General features: G+C 48.8%; 1 protein-coding gene across 3 annotated transcripts in view; it reads left to right on the forward strand.

The window, feature by feature from the left end:
* The window catches only part of GRIK4 (glutamate ionotropic receptor kainate type subunit 4), a 305,039-nt gene that overhangs the window by 205,325 nt on the left and 81,030 nt on the right, over positions 1 to 18,684 (forward strand). For all 3 annotated transcript variants that reach the window (XM_044997260.1, XM_044997261.1, XR_006574932.1), the window contains exons 6-7: positions 6,526 to 6,704; positions 12,264 to 12,317. In XM_044997260.1, the coding sequence (XP_044853195.1) occupies positions 6,526 to 6,704; positions 12,264 to 12,317 (233 nt within the window). The remainder of the gene's footprint in view (positions 1 to 6,525; positions 6,705 to 12,263; positions 12,318 to 18,684) is intronic.

Here is an 18,684-nt window from a genome sequence, read left to right on the forward strand (position 1 = left end):
CTGGAAAAGTCCCGTCTGGGGGTTGGTTGTCAGCTATGCTGGAGTGAACAGAAAGTAACACTCTCTCGCAGTCCATGGAGTTACGCCAGTGCACTTGGGAGCAGACTCCGGCCCCGTGACTTGGTTTCCCTATGTCTGAGAGGTTGCGAGGGATAATTCGCCCTAACCTGGAAGGCGCTGCATGTTTTTAGAAAACCCGCGGCAAATAGGACACAGCTCCAGCTCCGATCTGTGGTGGGCGGAGATCGCTGTTGCTATCACAATCCCGACCATGTGTTGTACAAGCTGTGATCTGCACGGTGGCAGTGAGAGGGAAAACAAGGCAAGCTGCTTCATTCAGTCCAAGAACCAGGGGTGGCTCAAAGCAAAGGAGCAGGCGCTATGCCTGAGGCCACACGGACGCCTACCAGCGTGTGCACAATTCGTATCAAACCCTATGTGCTCATTACTACCGCTGCGCGCTCAAGCCAAAATCATTCTGTGCCAGCATAATGCTGGTGCAAACGGCTCACCCTCGGGGAGTGCACAGGGAAGAGAGCCTGCAGGTGGCACCTCCCCAGTGGTCCTCTGGGGCCAAGGCATCCCTGTGCCATCATCCTCTGCTCAGGTCCGGGTTGTAGCTGAATACTACAGTGTAGGGAATGAACTGCCTGCATGGATACATGTGCATGCCCAGATCCTGCTTTCTCCAATAGCCCTTGATCACAGAGATGGGGAAACACTATTGTCACCATTGTCTGATGGGGAAAGTGGGTCAGCAAGGCTCCGGACTCTGGAGTAGAGCTGGGTGACTATATTTCAACTAACAGTTTTTTCATCGGGAAAAAAAAAAATTCAGGTCCCCAAACCTATTTTTCGACTCCGAGCTGAATTTAGCAAAAGGTTGAGTTGAACAAAAAAATAGTTTTAAAGCGGAAACGTTTGGTTTCGACCATTTTGATTCAAATCAACATTTGGCCAATTAAAAATAAAGGGAGAGGGGACGTGTGAAAAAATAGTTGACTTGAAAAAACTCCCCCACCTCCACCCCCAAATCATTTGGAATCAACTTAAAACAATTGTTTTTCAAGTTTTTATTTAAACAACAATTTACGGGGGGGCGGGGAGCGGAGAAGGCTTTCCGTTTGAATTGACCGGAATTTTTTCGGCTCAGTCGTTTCAGGCCCCGGACTGAAAACTCCATTATTGGCTGTCGTATTCCCGAGTCCCACTCACCTGCTCTAGCCACTAAAGCAGCGATACTCAGACTGTGGTCCGCGAGCTGCAAGTGGCTCTTTAATATGTCTCCTTGCAGCACATGATGTTAAAACATTGTGTGATTTAATGACAGGTCTGTCTCATCTTACGCTGGGGTTACGTTCCGTTGTCAGCACGTAAAGCGACAATCGCATAGAGTCAAAATTACATTGAGTGTAATGGCGGGCGGAATCGCCCACACTATAGCTACAATATTTCAAGTGTTATTGGTCTCTTTTTTTGGTGTTTTTTTCTTGTTTTTGCCGATTGCGTAAAGCTGAAATTGCGCATGTTAAATGCGCCTAAGATGTGACAGACCTGTACTAACCAAGTGGGAGGCTTTTACTGTGTTATTAACCACTTGTAGTTGATAAAATAATAATACTATATATAAAAACTAAATATTTCCCCTCTCGTACTCTTTAAATAATATGAATGTCTAGTACTATAGTAAATGAAACAAAGAATTCACCCTACTGTGGCTCTTTTGGGTAATGCTGATCACTAATTTGGCTCCTGAACCCCTGAGGTCTGAGTATCACTGCCCTACACGAAGCTGCCTCTAAGTTCCCAGCCACAAGCTCAGAGTGGGTACCGTGCTTGGTTTGGGAGACATTCCGGCTCTGCCGCTCCCAGAGGAGCCTTGGTGAATGGCGCAGACTGCGTCCACGTCTGCTCATGCCTCTCCACGCTTGGTGGTTCTCATTTATGCTATTCAAAGTTGGCGGGAGGGGTCTACAAGTCCTTGCTCATGTCTGGCCTGTAAAACAGCCTTCTAAAGTGTCAGTCTGTCAGCGGCAGGCAGTCCTCTTTCTCGTGTCACTGGAACAAAAAGGGAATCTCTTCAGATAACAGAATCTTCCCTCCCCACTCCGAGAGGTGGGGAAGGTGTGAACCGATGGGGCTATGGGCAGGAGATAACATGCTGGGAATGATAATTCCCTCGAGTCAGAGGAGAGGAAATCAGCTGTCTGCACCGAGCCTCCTCACCCCCCTCGTGGTGCCTGATCTGGTTTAGAAACTGGCCCAGAGAGTCTCCACCGCTGTCTGCCTGCAGTGACGGGATAGAGCAGGCCTCGGGAAAGGCTAGGGTAGGGGGAGCGCTAGTGGAGGGTGGTGGGGCGGGCTGGGAGGGATAAAAATGGAAAAACTAATCAAGAGAGACGAAATGAGGGTCTGATGTGACTTGCTGTTCCATTTAGCGGCTGCGTTAGGGGATGCTTTTCAATCTGCCTCATTAATGCATGGCTGAGACACACGGCCTGCAGAATTAAGGAGCAGGATCTAATTTTATTTTGCGGGGCTGAAATTAGACACACACTAGAAAATTCCAGCGTGTCCTGCTGGCCTTTCTTTCTCTCCCGGGGAATTTCTGCACATGGTGGGGGGCAGACCCTGGTGTCAATCGACCTCGCTCCCTTGGCTCCACTCCCCACCCGTGGGCTGCCCAGCAGAGTATGAGATGCAGCAATAGCAAATGACTCCCTCTAAGGCATTCCTGGGGGAGGGCAGCTCGGGAGGTGCTGCCCTGGGTTGTGGACAGATTGTAAGTGCCCAATCCAGCTGCGTGTGCGAGAGAATCCTATTCTGCAACGCTTTGCATGGAGCGTCTGCGACCAATGCCTGCCCCAGGGTTTGAGCTGGAGGAGGGGCCCCTGCCTCTTCCACCTCTATATGTGTTCATTCACCTGGAACACGGAGCTGAAAACCCCAGCGTGAGCTCTGCACCCACCTGCCAGGAGTCCTGCTACCTTCCCGCTGTCATTGCTCGAGATGGAGCCCGAGCGTGACAGTGTGCCATGCAAGAGGCTCCCCTGAGTACCGTCTCCACATCTTTAACCAGCTTGCAATAAGGCAGGCTTCCTCCTCCCCCTCCCCCAGGACTTGCAGTCCTGCTGTATTTGGTATTGATCTGGGCAGATGCATCCTGAGCGAGGCTAATGCGTTCCTGGAGTCCACAGGGAGGGAGAGCGAAAGTCACTTGATTTAGTCTGATGTGCAGCTCAGGCCTGTCTCTCTGCAGACAGGAGAAGCTGGCTTTAACCCTTCATGCGCCAGCATCCTGCACCATGAAGTCCTTATTATGGGTTCTCATAGCGCATTGAGGCCCCAGCTGAAACTGGGGCCTTGTTGTGCTAGGCACTATGCAAAGACAGAGTGAGAGACAGGCCTTGCCCCAAGGAGTTTGCAGGCGAGAGAGAGAGAATGAGAAACTGAGGCACAGAGCAGTGAAATGACTCACTCTAGGCCGCCCAGCAAGTCAGTAGCCGTGCTGGGAGTAGACACCAGTGCCCTTTCCGCCAGCCTGCACTGCCTCCCGTCCTGGAGTGATTAGCCTTGCCTCTGAAGCCGGCAGGGAGGGGAGTTCTCATACCCTACGGCCGCTCCTTGCAGGAAGAGTTTAAATGTTTCCTGGTGGTCTTGGTGTTGCTTTGTAGATGCCTAGTGACTGTTATTCTTCAAACACCCAGGGCTCTCCTATGAGAGTCCCCCTGCTATGCTACGGGGGGGATGTTGTTCAGTTACTGGCTAGGAATCGGGAGATGGGAGTTCTAGTCCTGTGTGATGATGGCTAAGTTATTTCCCACATGGGGCTAATGACACTGACCTACGGCAGAGGGGAGTCGTGGGGCCAAATCCAGTCATTGAGACGGTGGATTGTCTTGTTGTTAAGGCACCGGCGTGAGACTCAGAAGGTCTGGGTTCAATTCCTGGCTCCACATGTGACCTTGGGCAAGAATCTCTCTGTGCCTCACTTTCCCCCACCTGTAAAATGGGGGTGATAATCTTTCCTTTGTCCTGCCTATACTGCACATCTCTCTGGGCAGAGGGTGGTCTCTGCCTGTAACGTACGATTCCAAGCACCAGGGGGCCACAATCTCAGTTAAAGCCTCCTGTCACTACTGCAATGCTAATAATACAAAATCATTCATGTTTGCTTTAGGAACTCCTTCCAAAGAAATAACACACCCAGGACTTCCCCGTAGTCTTGGGATTATCCTCCCATGACTCCGTGCCAGCTCTTGTGATTTAAAGTGCTGGGGCATCAGTTAATGAGACAGAGGTCTGCTCACCACCAGGCCACTGGTTTAAAATCAGCTCAGGTTGGTAGCAGCAGCTTGGGAACTTGCGTTGTCCTCCTCGTTGTCCTTTTCTTAACCAAGAGAAATGCATAATTGCTGTCAAACTGGACCACTTTTAGAAAGACAAAGGACACGCAAAAGCGTCCTTTTCTGAGGGCTTAATGGCATCGTGGTGAGTGAAGGTGCTTCTCAAATCTTTCTTGTGTGAGCGCCGGTTCGGAGTTTGCCTAAACAATAGCAGAGTAGTTGTACTTCCATCCTTTCCCTCCAACCTGTGTCTGGCTTCTCTATAGATCGTACATTGTCTGGGGCAGGGGCCATCTACTTCTCTGTGCCAGTACAATGAGACCCTATTCTTGGCTGGCCTTTAGGCACGACCGCAATATACGTGCTTAATAATAACCAACAGTTATTGCCGGAAGCTCCTTGGTAGGAAAGGAGATTGCAGGTGTGGAGGAAACTAAGCTGTTCAGAGACCTGGCACAAAGCTTAGACAACACTTAGGTCCCACTTAAACCCATAAAATAACACTCAGGTGGTGTGTACGGCCTCTTAGAATTTCACCCTCCATGAAGAAATAGACTAGGAAGTTAATTTCATCCCAGAGAAATCCTGCTGACTGCAGTTGCTCTAGTCCTCAGCTGAGTTCCTCCTGGATTCAGGAGGAAAGGCAGGGGGCACCCCACGGTAAAGCGCTCAGTGCATGCACACTGGTTTACTGAAAAACCTCTCCAGGAATGAGACGCCACTCATCTAGGCTTTATCTCTTTAATGCATCGCTTTGTTGCCTTTTGTGAAGAGTTGGGCGTTCTTGAGAGCAGCACTCTCCCTCTTGATTGCCTAGCATCCTACCGCATTGTATTGCTTCCCCAGCCCTTGACTTTCTGGGTGAATAAACGGTCGAGTGCAGGCAAAATGACACTGAGTTGAAGAGTTGAGTGCTGGGCTCGAAACACAGGAACGGTGAGGGGACGTCTACACTGCAAACAAAAAACAACCCCATGGCAGCAAGAGTCAGAGCCGGGTCAAGTAACCTGGGGTCACAGGGTTCACGCTACAGTGCCAAAAATATTAGTGTAGACGTTCCCGCTCGGGCTGGAGTTCAAGCTCTGAAACCAAGCAAGAGAGGTCGGCCTTGGGGCCTGAGCATCAGCCCGAGTGGGAATGTCTACACGGCTATTTTTAGTCCTGTAGCGTGAGCCCCAGTCCGTTGAGCCAGGCTCAGAGACTCGGTGCCACAGGTTTATTGATTTATTACAGGGTAGACTTACCCCGAGTGCCCCTCTGACAGCCAGGGCAGTGGCCTTAAACTCTGGGTTTGGGATCTGTTCTTTGTTCGCTTCCTTTGGAGGGATGCTGGTAGTTAACTAGTCCGGTTTCCATTTGTTTAATTCCTCCTTTGAAAAAAGCTAACCAGCCAAACTCCTCCCTTTCCAGCCCAGGCTAGGGCTGGATGCTACCTAATCTTTCATCATGCCAGGAGTTTTACTGGCTTCATTGCATACATAAGGGTTTGCCGAATCACGGCTTTGGATGGTAAGGTATTTGGGCTAGGGACATGCTTGTTGTTGTTATTTATATGACAGAAGTGCCAAAAAGCACAGAGGCAGAGTGAGACAACCGCTGCCCCAAAGAACTTATAGTGTGAATCAGGGATACTCAAACTGATGGGGCTCAACAAGGACAAGTGCAGAGTCCTGCACTTAGGACAGAAGAATCCCATGCACTGCTACAGACTAGGGACCGAATGGCTGGGCAGCAGTTCTGCAGAAAAAGACCTAGGGGTTACAGTGGACGAGAAGCTGGCTATGAGTCAACAGTGTGCCTTTGTCACCAAAGTTGGGCTGTATAAGTAGGGGCATTGCCAGCAGATAGAGGGATGTGATCATTCCCCTCTATTTGGCTGTGTAAAGAATGACCTTCAGAAAGGCCCTGTGTCGAGATGATCTTCCCTCTGAGAGAGGGCTGCAGGCTGTTCCGTCAGATGGCAACAGAGAATTACAAATTGCTCCATCTCTTCCTCTCCCCTGCTGGTCACAGGAGAGACCCTGGGACATAGATTTGGCTGCTTTGCTTTGCAGCATGTTGCTACACCATTTGTCCGACCAGGTTTGCAAAGGACGAGTTCCTATGGAAGAGGATAGCTGTTGTCATGGGTGGGGTACTCTTGATTCAAAAGATCTGTTTGTGTTTCTTTTATTTGAAGGCCTTTTAAACCTAGAGAAGTTGCTTCGTCAGTTCCTTATCTCGAAGGACACCCTCTCGGTCCGGATGCTGGATGACAGCCGGGACCCTACCCCACTCCTAAAAGAAATCAGAGACGACAAAACTGCCACCATCATTGTCCATGCGAATGCCTCCATGTCCCACATCATCCTCCAGAAGGTAGGCAGCTGTGAAATTACAGCTTCATAAACTGCCTTGCTTCCACCAAATGATCCTTCTGCATGTGCATTGTATGGTTCCGGAGCTTAAAAATTCCTACAGTGCGGCCGAAAATTAGCTATGCTCCAGGGAGATTTCCACTGATTGATGCTGAAGTCCTGGGGATAACAGTTTGCTCACTGCCTCTGGGATTCTGGCTGTAGAACAAATAGATTAAATACTCTGAGTACATGCCCCAGAGGTGTCTGGCTTGGCATCCAAGGTGCCAAACTCTCACTGCTCCTATTGACTTCGAGCAGGGGCAGCTCAGCGCTTTTGAAAATCAGTCTGCCGGCAGTGTGGACTCTCTTTTCTGAGTACATCTCTGTTGTGTTTCTCTGTCTCATTATTTTTACCTGATTATGTTTGTTTATTTTATTGTCTCCCAAACAATTGTTGTGTTTGTTTAGAGAGTTTGGTTTAATCTGAACATTGGATCCAGTTTGGGCTTCCACTTTAGTGCAGTTCTCCAGAGTCTGTGTGGAATGGGAGGCTTTTTAGCCAATTATCAAATGAAATAGATATAAATTCTGGCTCCCTAGATTATCTCTCAGTAGACCCCAATGGGCCTAGATGAGGGATTCCTGACAGTGTAGAAGGTGTGGTATTCAATCATCTGAGTCTACAAAACCGAATCCAAAGCCTACTGGAGCCAGTGGGACTCTCCGTTGGTTTCAGTGAGATTTGGATCAGGGCCATGATGCTGTGTGTTATCTTCACTCCAAGAACAGAACGCATGTTTTCTTGGCCTGATGTATTAGGCTAGTGGTCGTCCTATACAACTGTCAGTCCCACTGGCGGTACAACTACATGCTAGTTTCCACGAAGAATCTTGTCCACAAGGAAACCGTGTGCCATGGTACCAACCTACCAGAGTTGGAGAGACTTTGTATGACAGCCGCCATCTTGGCTGACTCATCAGGGATTGAAGTGGGGCCCTCCAGAGCTAAAGAACCCATGCTCCCACGCTGCAGCTGTAACAGACTCAGATGTGCTGTCAATCAGCACAGAGAGGCACCTGTAGCTCGTGTTCTCCTGTGAGTTATGTTTCCAGCTAGACAGGAAATGGTTTTCCCATCCCAGGAAAATTTCCACGATTTCGGAAAATGCCCCTATCCTGAATTGAGACGAAAAGTCGAAGTCTCAAAAATGTTTGTGCACCAAAATGTGGAGAGAAAAATTGGATTGGGTCAGTCACAACATTTTGTTTTGATTTTGACCTTTTAATTATTTATTATTTATTAGATTTCCCACACACACACACCCCAAATTCACTTAAATTTCAAAATGATACGTCGTTTTGAACTGAAAAATGGAATTTTTCATTTTAAAAATGAGGAAACGGGACATTTTGAAACTTTCCCCCAAACAGGGGCTTCATTGAAGCCAATCCTTTCCCACTGAACGTTTCGGTTCCAACAAATCAGTCTTTTCCAAATGAAAAATGTTAAATTGAAAAATTCCTGACCAGCTCTGGCTCTCTTTTCTTTACTACTGTGGTGAAAAGAATATGAATGTTGCCTTGGGGATGCAAAGAAACAGTGGCAGAATTTCAATTGTAGATAGCTACTCTTGGGACATGAGGCATGACGGCTGATGAGCGTCCATTCAAAATGTTCCCCTTGCTAATCTTTGCTGGTACAGATGTCAGACTTCGGTCCAGAGACTGACATTAGACTAAGGCTTCTAATAGAGTCTGTACTGTCACAAGTGACACTAGCTGGATCTCTCATCAATCCATTCCGGTGTCGTTCTAATTGCACATGTAAAGGCAACATTGTCGTTTTCACTGAGGAACCACTTTCCTCTTTTGATTTTTGTTATTTCACTAACCCCTCTGAAGCTTCTTATGTGCAGGAAATCAAAGACGAGGGTTCAGGTTGGGGTGGACTTGTATTTATTTATATATTTCGTCTCTGAGTTAATAAAGGATTTGAATGAGCTCTCTCACTACTGAGGGCTATCCCCTCAGCCTGTTGCCATAGTAATTTTCCACAGCTACAGAGCACAGTGGCTTTTTAGACACACTCTCTCTCCCTTCCCATCTCTGGGGGATTCTCAGGCCGTGACCGATGAAGATGTCAAAGATTGAGAAGATTTTGCAGCAATTCAATAACATTTAATGCAGTCGCCCTGTGCAGAGGATTCCAAGGAGGAAGGGAAGTGAACAAGGCTCTTATGATTTATGAACTTCTTGCTACTGGTGAAACTGGAAGTTATTTCTCTGTATACTGGGAGAGCAAGCAGAACAATGGGCGAAGATAATGATTATAAAACAGTTTCCTCCTTTGGGCTCAATCCAAACAGAAAGACTGACATTACTTGTAAAAGACTTTGGATCAAACCCTGTATTACCAGCCCTTCTCTTGGTCTCTGCTACCTTTGGTCAATGAGGCAGAAGCGACAATTTCTCATATCTTCCCTTCCCCATATGGTCTAGAGGCACACGGTTGCTTCTTATATAGGCAGCCTGCCCTAGCTTTGCCAATAGGTATGTTAAATGGATGAGCTCAATGGAGGAAAGGAGAAGGCTTGTTGCTTTCTTTGATTGTCTTCCCTTGAAATAACACTTCCTGATTTCAGAGTCGGTCACAGGGAGAGCAGACATGGCTGCTCTCTCTAGATATGAAAACTGTGTTGTGCAGCGGTCAGAAGATGAGAGGCATTGTGGTCTGGTGGTGGGAGGCAGTGGTCAGAGCACATTGCTGATGGTCTGGAGGATCTAGTTTTCTCTCTGCCACTGACTTGCTGTGTGTTCTTAGGCAAGGTATGTTCTCATGGTCTCCCTTTCCCCATCTGTAAAAGACAGGTGATACCGCTGTCCTATTGATCTGTGTCCAGGGCCGGTGCAACCCATTAGGTGACCTAGGCGGTCGCCTAGGACACTAACATTTGAGGGGTGACGGCCACCCCGGTCGTCGGTGGTATTTCGGGGGCGGGACCTTCCGCCGCCTGGGGCACCAGAAAAGCTGGCAGCGCTCCTGTCTGTGTCACAGAAGTGTCTGTAAAGCACTTCCTAGTTCTTGGGACGGGATTTTTAAAGCACTCAGCCTTCGCCAAATTCTGCTCCCACTGAAGTCAATGGTATGTCAATGTTGGGGGAGTAGAGGTAGTCCAGAGTGTTTTGCGGCTCTTATCCTCACATGTTGTGCATAAGTCCTAAGTGGTGGTAATGTTAAAGTTCCTCTGCTTTCCCCTCCCCGCCCCCGTCTTTTTGTACTTCATTTTCCAGCTTTCAGCTTATCAGCAAAGGGTCCCAGCAAATAGCTACCAGGCTACAAAATCTCCTTTTCATTTTCCCTGCAGAGGAGGCATCACGCCAGCCGTTCGTGCATCAGTGGAGGCTGTAGATTTGTTATGTTCATAAAGATCAATAAAAATGATAAGACGGTTAGAAAACATGACCTGCAAGGAAAGGTTGAAAGAACTGGGCATGTTTCGTTTAGAGAAGAGAAGGCTGCAGGGGGGACATCATAATGGTCTTCAAATATGTTAAGGGCTTTATAAAGAGGATAGTGATTACTTGTTCTCCAGGTCCGCTGAGAGTAGGACAAGGTGTAATCGGCGTGATCTGCAGCAAGGAAGATTTATAATAGATAGTAGGAAAAACTTCCTAATTCCAAGGGTAGTTAAGCTCTGGAATAGTACACATGAGACAAACACATGTCAGGAAGGGGGTTAGGTATACTTAATCCTGCTTTAGCACAGCGGGGTACACTAGATGATCTCTTCCGCCCTACACTGCTATGTTTCTTTGATCACAGGCATCTGACTGAGAAAGGGGAGTGGGAAAAGCAGTGAGGACTCCTCCATGGTGAGGACAGGATGTTTGCGGGGAGCAGCATTGTCTGCCTTGCTTTGAAACTTTACCTACTGCTGGTTAATCAGGCCAGGAGTGCTACCACCAGGGCCGGCTCCAGACCCCAGCGCGCCAAGCAGGCGCGTGGGGCGGCATTGTCCTGGCAGGGCGGCATTTGGCTCCGGCGGACCTTCCGCAGTCATGCCTGCGGGAGGTCCACCGGAGCCCCGGGACAAGTGGACCTGCCGCAGGCATGACTGCGGAGGGTCCCCTCTTCCCGCGGCTCCGCTTGAGGTCCCGCAGGCATGACTGCGGTGGGCGCGCTGGTCCCGCGGCTCGGACGGAGCTCCCGCAGGCATGCCTGCGGATGCTGCACCAGAGCCGCGGGACCACGGGACTGCCCGCAGACACTTCTGCCCCGGCCGCAGGGAAGGGCGGCGCTAGCGGCGCGGCGTGCAGCCCTGCTTGTGGCGGCGGAATTTCTAGAGCCGCCCCTGGCTACCACCTCTGTATTTGTTTCATCCCCCCACTTCCTGACACCAACAGCCTCCAGCTGGGGGGCAGAGAAAAGAAGGGAAGTGGAGGAGCTCCCCGAAAATCATTCGGGATGATTTGCACATTGCAAATCTGAGCCTGTTCAATGGTTGGATCATTACAGGGCAAAACAAACAATGGATTTAATTGAAACTGGAAGAGGAGTGAAACAGGCAGGGGTGCCAGGCCACCTGATACAAGAGGATGAAAATTGCCATGCAGAATTATTTTTCAGCAGTGTCTCTTTACTTTACCCAACAATACATCACTGTGTATTCCTTCCCTTACAGATTGTCTGTGCACACAAATTGTACTGCTTTAATTCTACCGATGTAGCTAACCTCATGCAATCCCACCTAGTGTGGACACAGTAATGCCAGTATAAAGATTCTATTCCATATGGGGAGGGAAATACGCTGTTCTGGTATAAGACACCTTTTATACTGGTATAACTGTGTCTACACTAGGGGTTGTACCAGTAGAAATATATTGATTTTTTTAAAAAAACTCACGTCCCTAGCCAACATAGTTACACCGGTACCAAATCTGTGTGTAGACCAGGCCTGACATTAGAATTGAATCTTGTAAAGACCACACTCTGGGTTTGATCTTCAGCACGTCATCTGGCAACCGTGGACTGTTAAAACCATTGTTGCTAGTAATTTATGCAAATGGCCCCGTTTCGATTGTTATGTCTTCCATCCCAGTTCCCTTTGTCTTGATTCACCTGTGATGAATTGTCTAAATCCTGGATTAGAGCTGGATGTAGGGAGGAATCCTCTGTCCTTCATTATGCACAAGATCGAATTAGATGGTCATAATGATCTGGGATTTCAAAAAATCAATGAATCTTTCGGTTATTTGTTTGTACAGTGGGGCCAGTTTTGGTCCATAGGCACAACTGAAATAGAACTAAGTAATAATTCATAATAACCTGCAGCTTCCATTAACTTCAGTGGGAGCTGCAATGGCTTAGCACGTCTGAAAAAGCAGATCCCCTGTCTTTACTTTAATAGGCCAAACTATGCTTCTGGGTGCTACCCTTTATGGCTTTTAAAAGGATAAGCAGAGTCCTTCGTGCAAAGTGATAGATATGAAAAGCAAATCTGATACAGGCTCCCCCAGTACTGCTGCTGAGATGGAAGATTGTCACTCTCTAGCCTAATCTCCTTTCCTCTCCTTCACAGGCAGCTGAACTGGGAATGGCGTCAGCCTATTACACATATATCTTCACTAATCTGGTAAGACGTTTTCTCAGCTCCTCTCCCCTGCATGTAGTGTCATGTTAATGGCAGCAGATCTGCTCCGTCTTGGTGGTGTTTGGTGGAACCACAAGCTCAGGGGGATGGAGGAGGATTTATAAAGTTGGGGAGAGGTGCTGGCAAGATCTAGGATCCCTCCAGAAACCCAAACTTCAGATGACAACAAGACCTTGCTCTGACACGTGTGCGATGAAAAAGGCTTAATCCACCAGTGGCACCGATTCTGTAGAATGAGAAACAGACACAAACACTAAGGGGGTTCTCACACGCCATACCCTGAGATGCACCACTCTTTAGAACCAGTAACAGAGACACCTGATCTCCCGATGCGGAAAGCTGGGCTCTAACCACAAGACCATCCTTCCTCCCCTGGATGAGCTGGGATAAAGAGGTGTTAGGGATAGGTAAAAGCATCATTTATAACTTATAACTTAGGCCTTACTCGAAGGACTTGATCCAAAGCCTTAGAAGACAATGGGAGTCTTTGCACTCATTTCAGTGGGCTTTGGATGAGATTCTAAGCGACGGATCCTGCAATACCTGCTTACCCAGTGTGACTACTTGCATGAACAAGGACTGCTTGTGTGAGTAAAGGCCGCAGGCTTTAAATGCAGCCACAGGCTTTGGTAGCATAAACCAAGAGCTGAAAGTTAAGCCATTCCTTAAAGAAACTTTCCACTGGCCCCTCTGCGAGTCTTGAGGATGGAAATTCAATTCTAAAAAAAAAAAAGATGGCAAATCTAAAAAAACCAAACCAAACCGACCATGTTTTCCTGAGGCGGAAATACTCTGTAACAAAGTGGGTTGGTGTCTCAGCTGGGGAAATCAGCGCAGATCTGTATAGCCACCCCAGTTCGCCCCACACGAAGATCTAGTTTGGGCAAAAGTGGAGCAGGCTGTTGCAGTAGCCAGAGAGAGAGCTGCAGAGTCACACACAGAGAGGGATATGAGACATGTGTATGTGTCACAAGGGGGAGTGACTGTGTGCATTAAGGGGAGAGGAAGACGGAGTGCATGTGTGAGACAAGGAGAAGGGGATTGTGTGAATGCAACAAGTGGAGGGGGTATATTTTGTAACGTGGCTGATTGGATTTAACTTTACAGCTCCTGTTATCACTAACGGGCATCATGTGGCTAGATTCCCATGCACTGTGCTGAACAAGAGGCAGTGGGCTTAAGTAAAAGCAGGGGGGAAGCCAGGCTAAAATGCTTTACCGTCCAGCGGGTCTTGAAAACAAGCCACCAAGCAAGGTGAGGGATAGCTCAGATGAGCCCAGACACCTATCAAGTAGGGATGGTTTAGGGATAATGAAATCTATCCTGCCTTGATGCAGGGGGATGGACCAGATGATTAACTGGAGGCGCCTTCCAGCCCATATGATTCTCTGATTCTATAATTTCTATGAATATTTATGCCTGGGTGCATGCGTGCCAGGAAAGCCGAGAGCTGAAGCGTGCTGTGTGTCTATGTATTTGGGTGGGAGACAGACGGAAACAGATGGAGCCAAGTGTGTAGGAAGGATGATCCAAACGTAGGAGAGGGAGAACGAAACGGATGGGTGACAACACTGAGAGTGAGGAGGGGAAATGGTGTGAAGAGCTGGAGTGTGAAAGGAGGTGTCAGAAAGAGAAACATTCCACACACAGTCTCCTCCCTGTGCTAATATCATTCCAGTTCACGCTCAGAGCCCACTCCATCGTTCCTAACTGTAGTCAATACCATTCCACAGTGGACTAGTCCATTCGGTCCTAGTCCTAATTAATTCAATATAAATGATTGGCAACTGCATGAGTAGTAAAGAAGCCCTTCTAGAGCTCAGCTGGTAACCTAAATCTTGAGCGCAAAGCCCAAGCTGCTAGGATCTTCAAATGTCAGGTAACTTTGTATTCAGGGGGTGGTGGTTTCATAGTGTGGTTTCTAGTCCAAGCGTTCCTCCTTCCAGTGAGCATTCTTTTATGTACCGTCACACCAAGATGACGCGAAGAAGATCAGGTGCTGTACGTACACGCAATGAGAGATAGTCCCGGCTCATGACTGTTCCCCTTAGTCCCTAATCCAAACAAGTTGATGTAATGGTGTCCCCGTCCCAAGAACTACCATTCCTATTGGTCTCCACTCCCAGCAATGGCTGTTTTAATTGTTTCTCAAACCCAGCGACTATCAGTCCCCACACCCCAGTTGGTTCTTAGGCCTACTGGGCGCCTGGCTCACTTAGTTCCCTGTGCTCTTGAGCATCAGTATGGCTGGCTCTTAATCCCTGTCAGTATCATTTGGTTCCTGGTCCCTACTGACTACCATTGTACTTGGCTTCCAATGCCAACTGGTATCAGCACATCTGGTTCCCAAGCTCTGGGATTGTCACTCTTTTATCAGTACTCAGGGCCGGTGCAAGGATGTTTCGCGCCCTAGGTGAAACTTCCACCTTGTGCCCTCCCCTGTCCCCGAGCCCCCACCCTGAGCCCCCACCTGCGGCAGCTCCTCCCCTCCCGCCCTGAGGCGCCCCACCCTCCCTGCAGCAGCTCCCCACCCTCCGCCCTGAGGCATCCCCCCGCCCCAACTCACCCCTGCCCCGCCTCCTCCCCGAGCACGCCGTCGCTGCTTCACTTCTCTTGCCTCCCAGGCTTGCGGCACCAATCAGCTTAGGCGCCACAAACCTGAGAGGCGGGAGAAGTGAAGCGGCGACGGCGTGCTCGGGGAGGAGGCGGGGCAGGGGTGAGCTGGGGCGGGGAGTTCCCCTGCGTGCTGCCCCCCACACACACTTACTTGCTGCAGGCGGCCCTCCCGGTACTCCCCTGCCCCAGCTCCCTCCGCCTAAATACCGGCAGCGACCGGGGCAGCCGAAGATCCAGCCGCCGCGGTCACTGCCGAAGAAAATGCCACCCCCCAAATCCTAGTGTCCTAGGCGACCGCCTAGGTTACCTAAATGGTTGCACCGGCCCTGTCAGTACAGCTGTATAAGAGGGGAGCCCTCTGCTTCTCCTATAAGCCCCATCTAATGGTAAGGAGCAGGAGGTGTTGTGAGACAGTCATCAGTCTAGACAGGCTGCTGCCAGGCAGAGGAGGCCCCTGTGGGGCCGCTCCTATATCAAGACTGAGAGCTGCCTGAGCCTCAAGACCCCACCGAAAATTGGGTTGGATTGTGTGTGCAGGTATCATCTCTGTATGGTCTGTCATTTCAAGTAACCTGTGTCCCAGGAAGCCAGGGGATGGCGAATGTGAAAAAGAACCACCTGCTTGTGTTCCAGTCACAGAATGGCCAAGAGGCTCGTCCCATTGCCACAAGTTGGCCTGGATGCTAAATGTAGTTGGACTGTGGGTTGTCTGGCAATCCTACAGACTGCCAGGATGGAGCAAATCAGCCCTACTGTGCCCTCACTGCAGGAGAGTAGCAGGCTGATTAATTCTTAATCCCAGCAAATCCAGCTGGCTTCCAAGTACTGAGATCTAGAGTTAGTTCTCGGTTGTAGGGAACCCGACCCAGAATGAAGAAGACCAGGGAAACCCCTCACCCAGCTTAGTTGATTCCATTCATTCCCCATCCTCATGAGTTAACTGTTCAGGCCTTTGTGAAATCTACTCAGTTCTAGACTGGATGGTTCCAAAAGCTAACACTGTTCCAATGCTGTACTGAGGGACTCAAATTTCCTAGTATCAGAGGGGTAGCTGTGTTAGTCTGGATCTGGAGAAAGCATCTGACCAAGTGGGTATTCACCCATGAAAGCTTATGCTCCAATACATGTTAGTCTTTAAGGTGCCACAGGACTCTTTGTTTCCAATTTCCTAGTAGATCTGGTTCTCCCACAACTAATATGCAACCAGGTTAAACATAAACTCATCCTCACTATTTCTAACAGAGGCTGTGTTGCCAAATAGTTAGAGCACAATCCTGGGTTTCTACTCCTGGCTCTTTCAGTGACTTGGTGTGTGATCTTGGGCACGTCTCTTCAACAGCTCTGTGCCTCAGTTTCCCCATCTGTAGATAGGGAGAATAATTCCTGCCTCACAGGGTGTGTTGCGAAGCTTAATTTATTTGCGTTCTGAAAGCACCCTGAGGTTCCTTGAGAGAAAGTGCAATATATTATTACCAGCTCTATTGTTATGAAAGTCAACTACACCCCAAAATTGTGTGTGTTAAACAGTTCTTGAGGTGAGCCCTGCTGTGTGCTATGGGCCGTGGTAATACTCCGTAGAGATGGGCCTAACTCCAACCCCCCATATCATCCCCACCCGGTGTACCTGTCTCATTCTGTGACTTCTGTAGGCCATAAGCTCTCCTGGGCTGAGATTGTTGACTTTGTTACTTCTAGCATAGTTGGGCCCTGATGCTTGTCAGGGACTTGTAGATGTTACCATAATACAAATAATAAATGATCTGTGTCCGTACAGCACCTAGCACGCTGGGGTCCTGATCTGTGACTGGAGTTCCTGTGGGCTACCACAATACAAAAAATGAATAACACCTCTGAATTTGCATGAGGGGCAGTTCAGGTTTTGGCTCTTGATCTGGATCTGAAGTTTGCAACTGAAGCCAATTTCTCTAACCCAGTTTAGAGCAATAGGTTAGAAAGAAGAGGATCCTAGAGCCATTCGCTCTTGCTTGAGATCAATCAAGAAGAGTATCTATTTACTCCAGTTTATTTTTCCACTTTGTTAAAAAGACCAGCTCTCAATAGAGCTGACCGGCTTTTTGACAGGGATCATTAAGAAGAAGGGTGATGCTGGGCGAAACCTGGGCAGATGGAAGAGATATTTAAGGAAATTAGTAATATTTAAATGGGGATGAGAGATGGAAGCGAGCAATTTAAACTAATAAATCTGGAGGGATTATCAAGCCGCTAATGAACCTACTGAGGTTTGCAATCACTGCCTAATAGAAAAGATAAAATCACTGTGAACTGCTCTCTGGGAGAGCAGGCGGAAAGATGGTTTAAATGGAGAACGAACCTGCCAAACAAGGGACTGCCAGTACATGTAGTTAAAGGCATGGATATGAAACTAATGGGAGCTGGGGGAAATAATCAGACCTAAGAGAAAGGACGGGGGGTTTGGAGGCTGAGTTATGCACAGGCAGGAGAAACTGGAGGGCGTATCTTCGGGCATTAAGCTCATTACAACACGTGTTTCCTGAACAATGGGCAGTTAGGCACCTCTATATTATTTCTTTTCTCCTCTGGGGCACCGGATGGAGGCAGGTTGCTGGGACTGGATGGCTTCCGCACAGAGCGGCTAGAGTGGGGAGGCTGGCTGCTACATATAATGATCAGTGATTCACAGAGCTTAAACTCTACTAATTAGTCAATTCAGTAGGGAGGAAGCTTGGCATGTGAAAGCAGATGCCAACCTCCGGCAGAGGGATCTCCCAGCCCTTTGTGCATTTACATATAGGCTGAGGGCTAGATGCAAGGGCTCCGAAGTGAATACCTATAGAATAACTTATGGGTACCTGTGAATTCATTATCGGCTTTCCCCAGCCAACCATGGGGCAAACATCTCGTCATCGTGAGGAGCTGGCCACGTTTTCCCCATGCTCGGCCAGGAATCAGAACAAATCTAATGAAAAAGAGTTTATCTGTAGCACTTTTCATCCACAGATCTCCAAGGAGTGTGTTGTCATCCCTGCTTTCCAGATGGGGAAACTGAGGCACGCTGAGGAGAAATGAGTTACCCAAGGTTCCATAGCAGCTCAGCGTTAGTGCTGGGACTGGAACCCAAGTCTCCATTGATTCCTGGTCCCATTCCTGTCTTTTTGAACCACACTCCCCCACTCATCCCACCCCAGCCTGGGGGGGGGGATTTTAAATTGTCTGTGGTTACCCTGTCAAAGGGGGAGGGGGGGCTTAAAAATCATCATCTGGGCTGGCCCATGAACATTAAGGCTCTCAGTAAGCACTCTTTTTTGTAAGTAAAAGTCCTCTCCAGTAGCCTTGTCCGGATTGTCTCCCCTCCCCTCACTAGCTTATGAGGTGTTATACACCGCTAGGATTTTCACCATCCACCCAGAGGTGGCTGCATTTCAGTGGTGCTCTCTGCGTATGTACAAATTTGCCAAGCGCTTTGATTTCTTCTGGGATGAAAAGTGACCGTGTAAATGTAAAAAAGAGAGAAAACAGGGAGTAGAGCCAGAGCCCTGTGCTGGAATCTGTGGCAGCTTCACATAGTCCTGGGAGTGGTCCCAACAGCAGTGGCATCTCAGAGACACACACACACCCTTCAGCTTCCCTCTTGTAGCTAGTTGCTGCTGACCCAATAGCAGGTGCCGACTCCATTGTCTTACCTGGGTGCGCTGGCTGGCTGGGGATAAAATTCCACTCCTTTCCCCGTCACTCCCCACCCATGTGTTCCAGG

The sequence above is a fragment of the Mauremys mutica genome, chromosome 22 (genome assembly GCF_020497125.1).
Source record: "Mauremys mutica isolate MM-2020 ecotype Southern chromosome 22, ASM2049712v1, whole genome shotgun sequence".
Taxonomy (NCBI): domain Eukaryota; kingdom Metazoa; phylum Chordata; order Testudines; family Geoemydidae; genus Mauremys; species Mauremys mutica.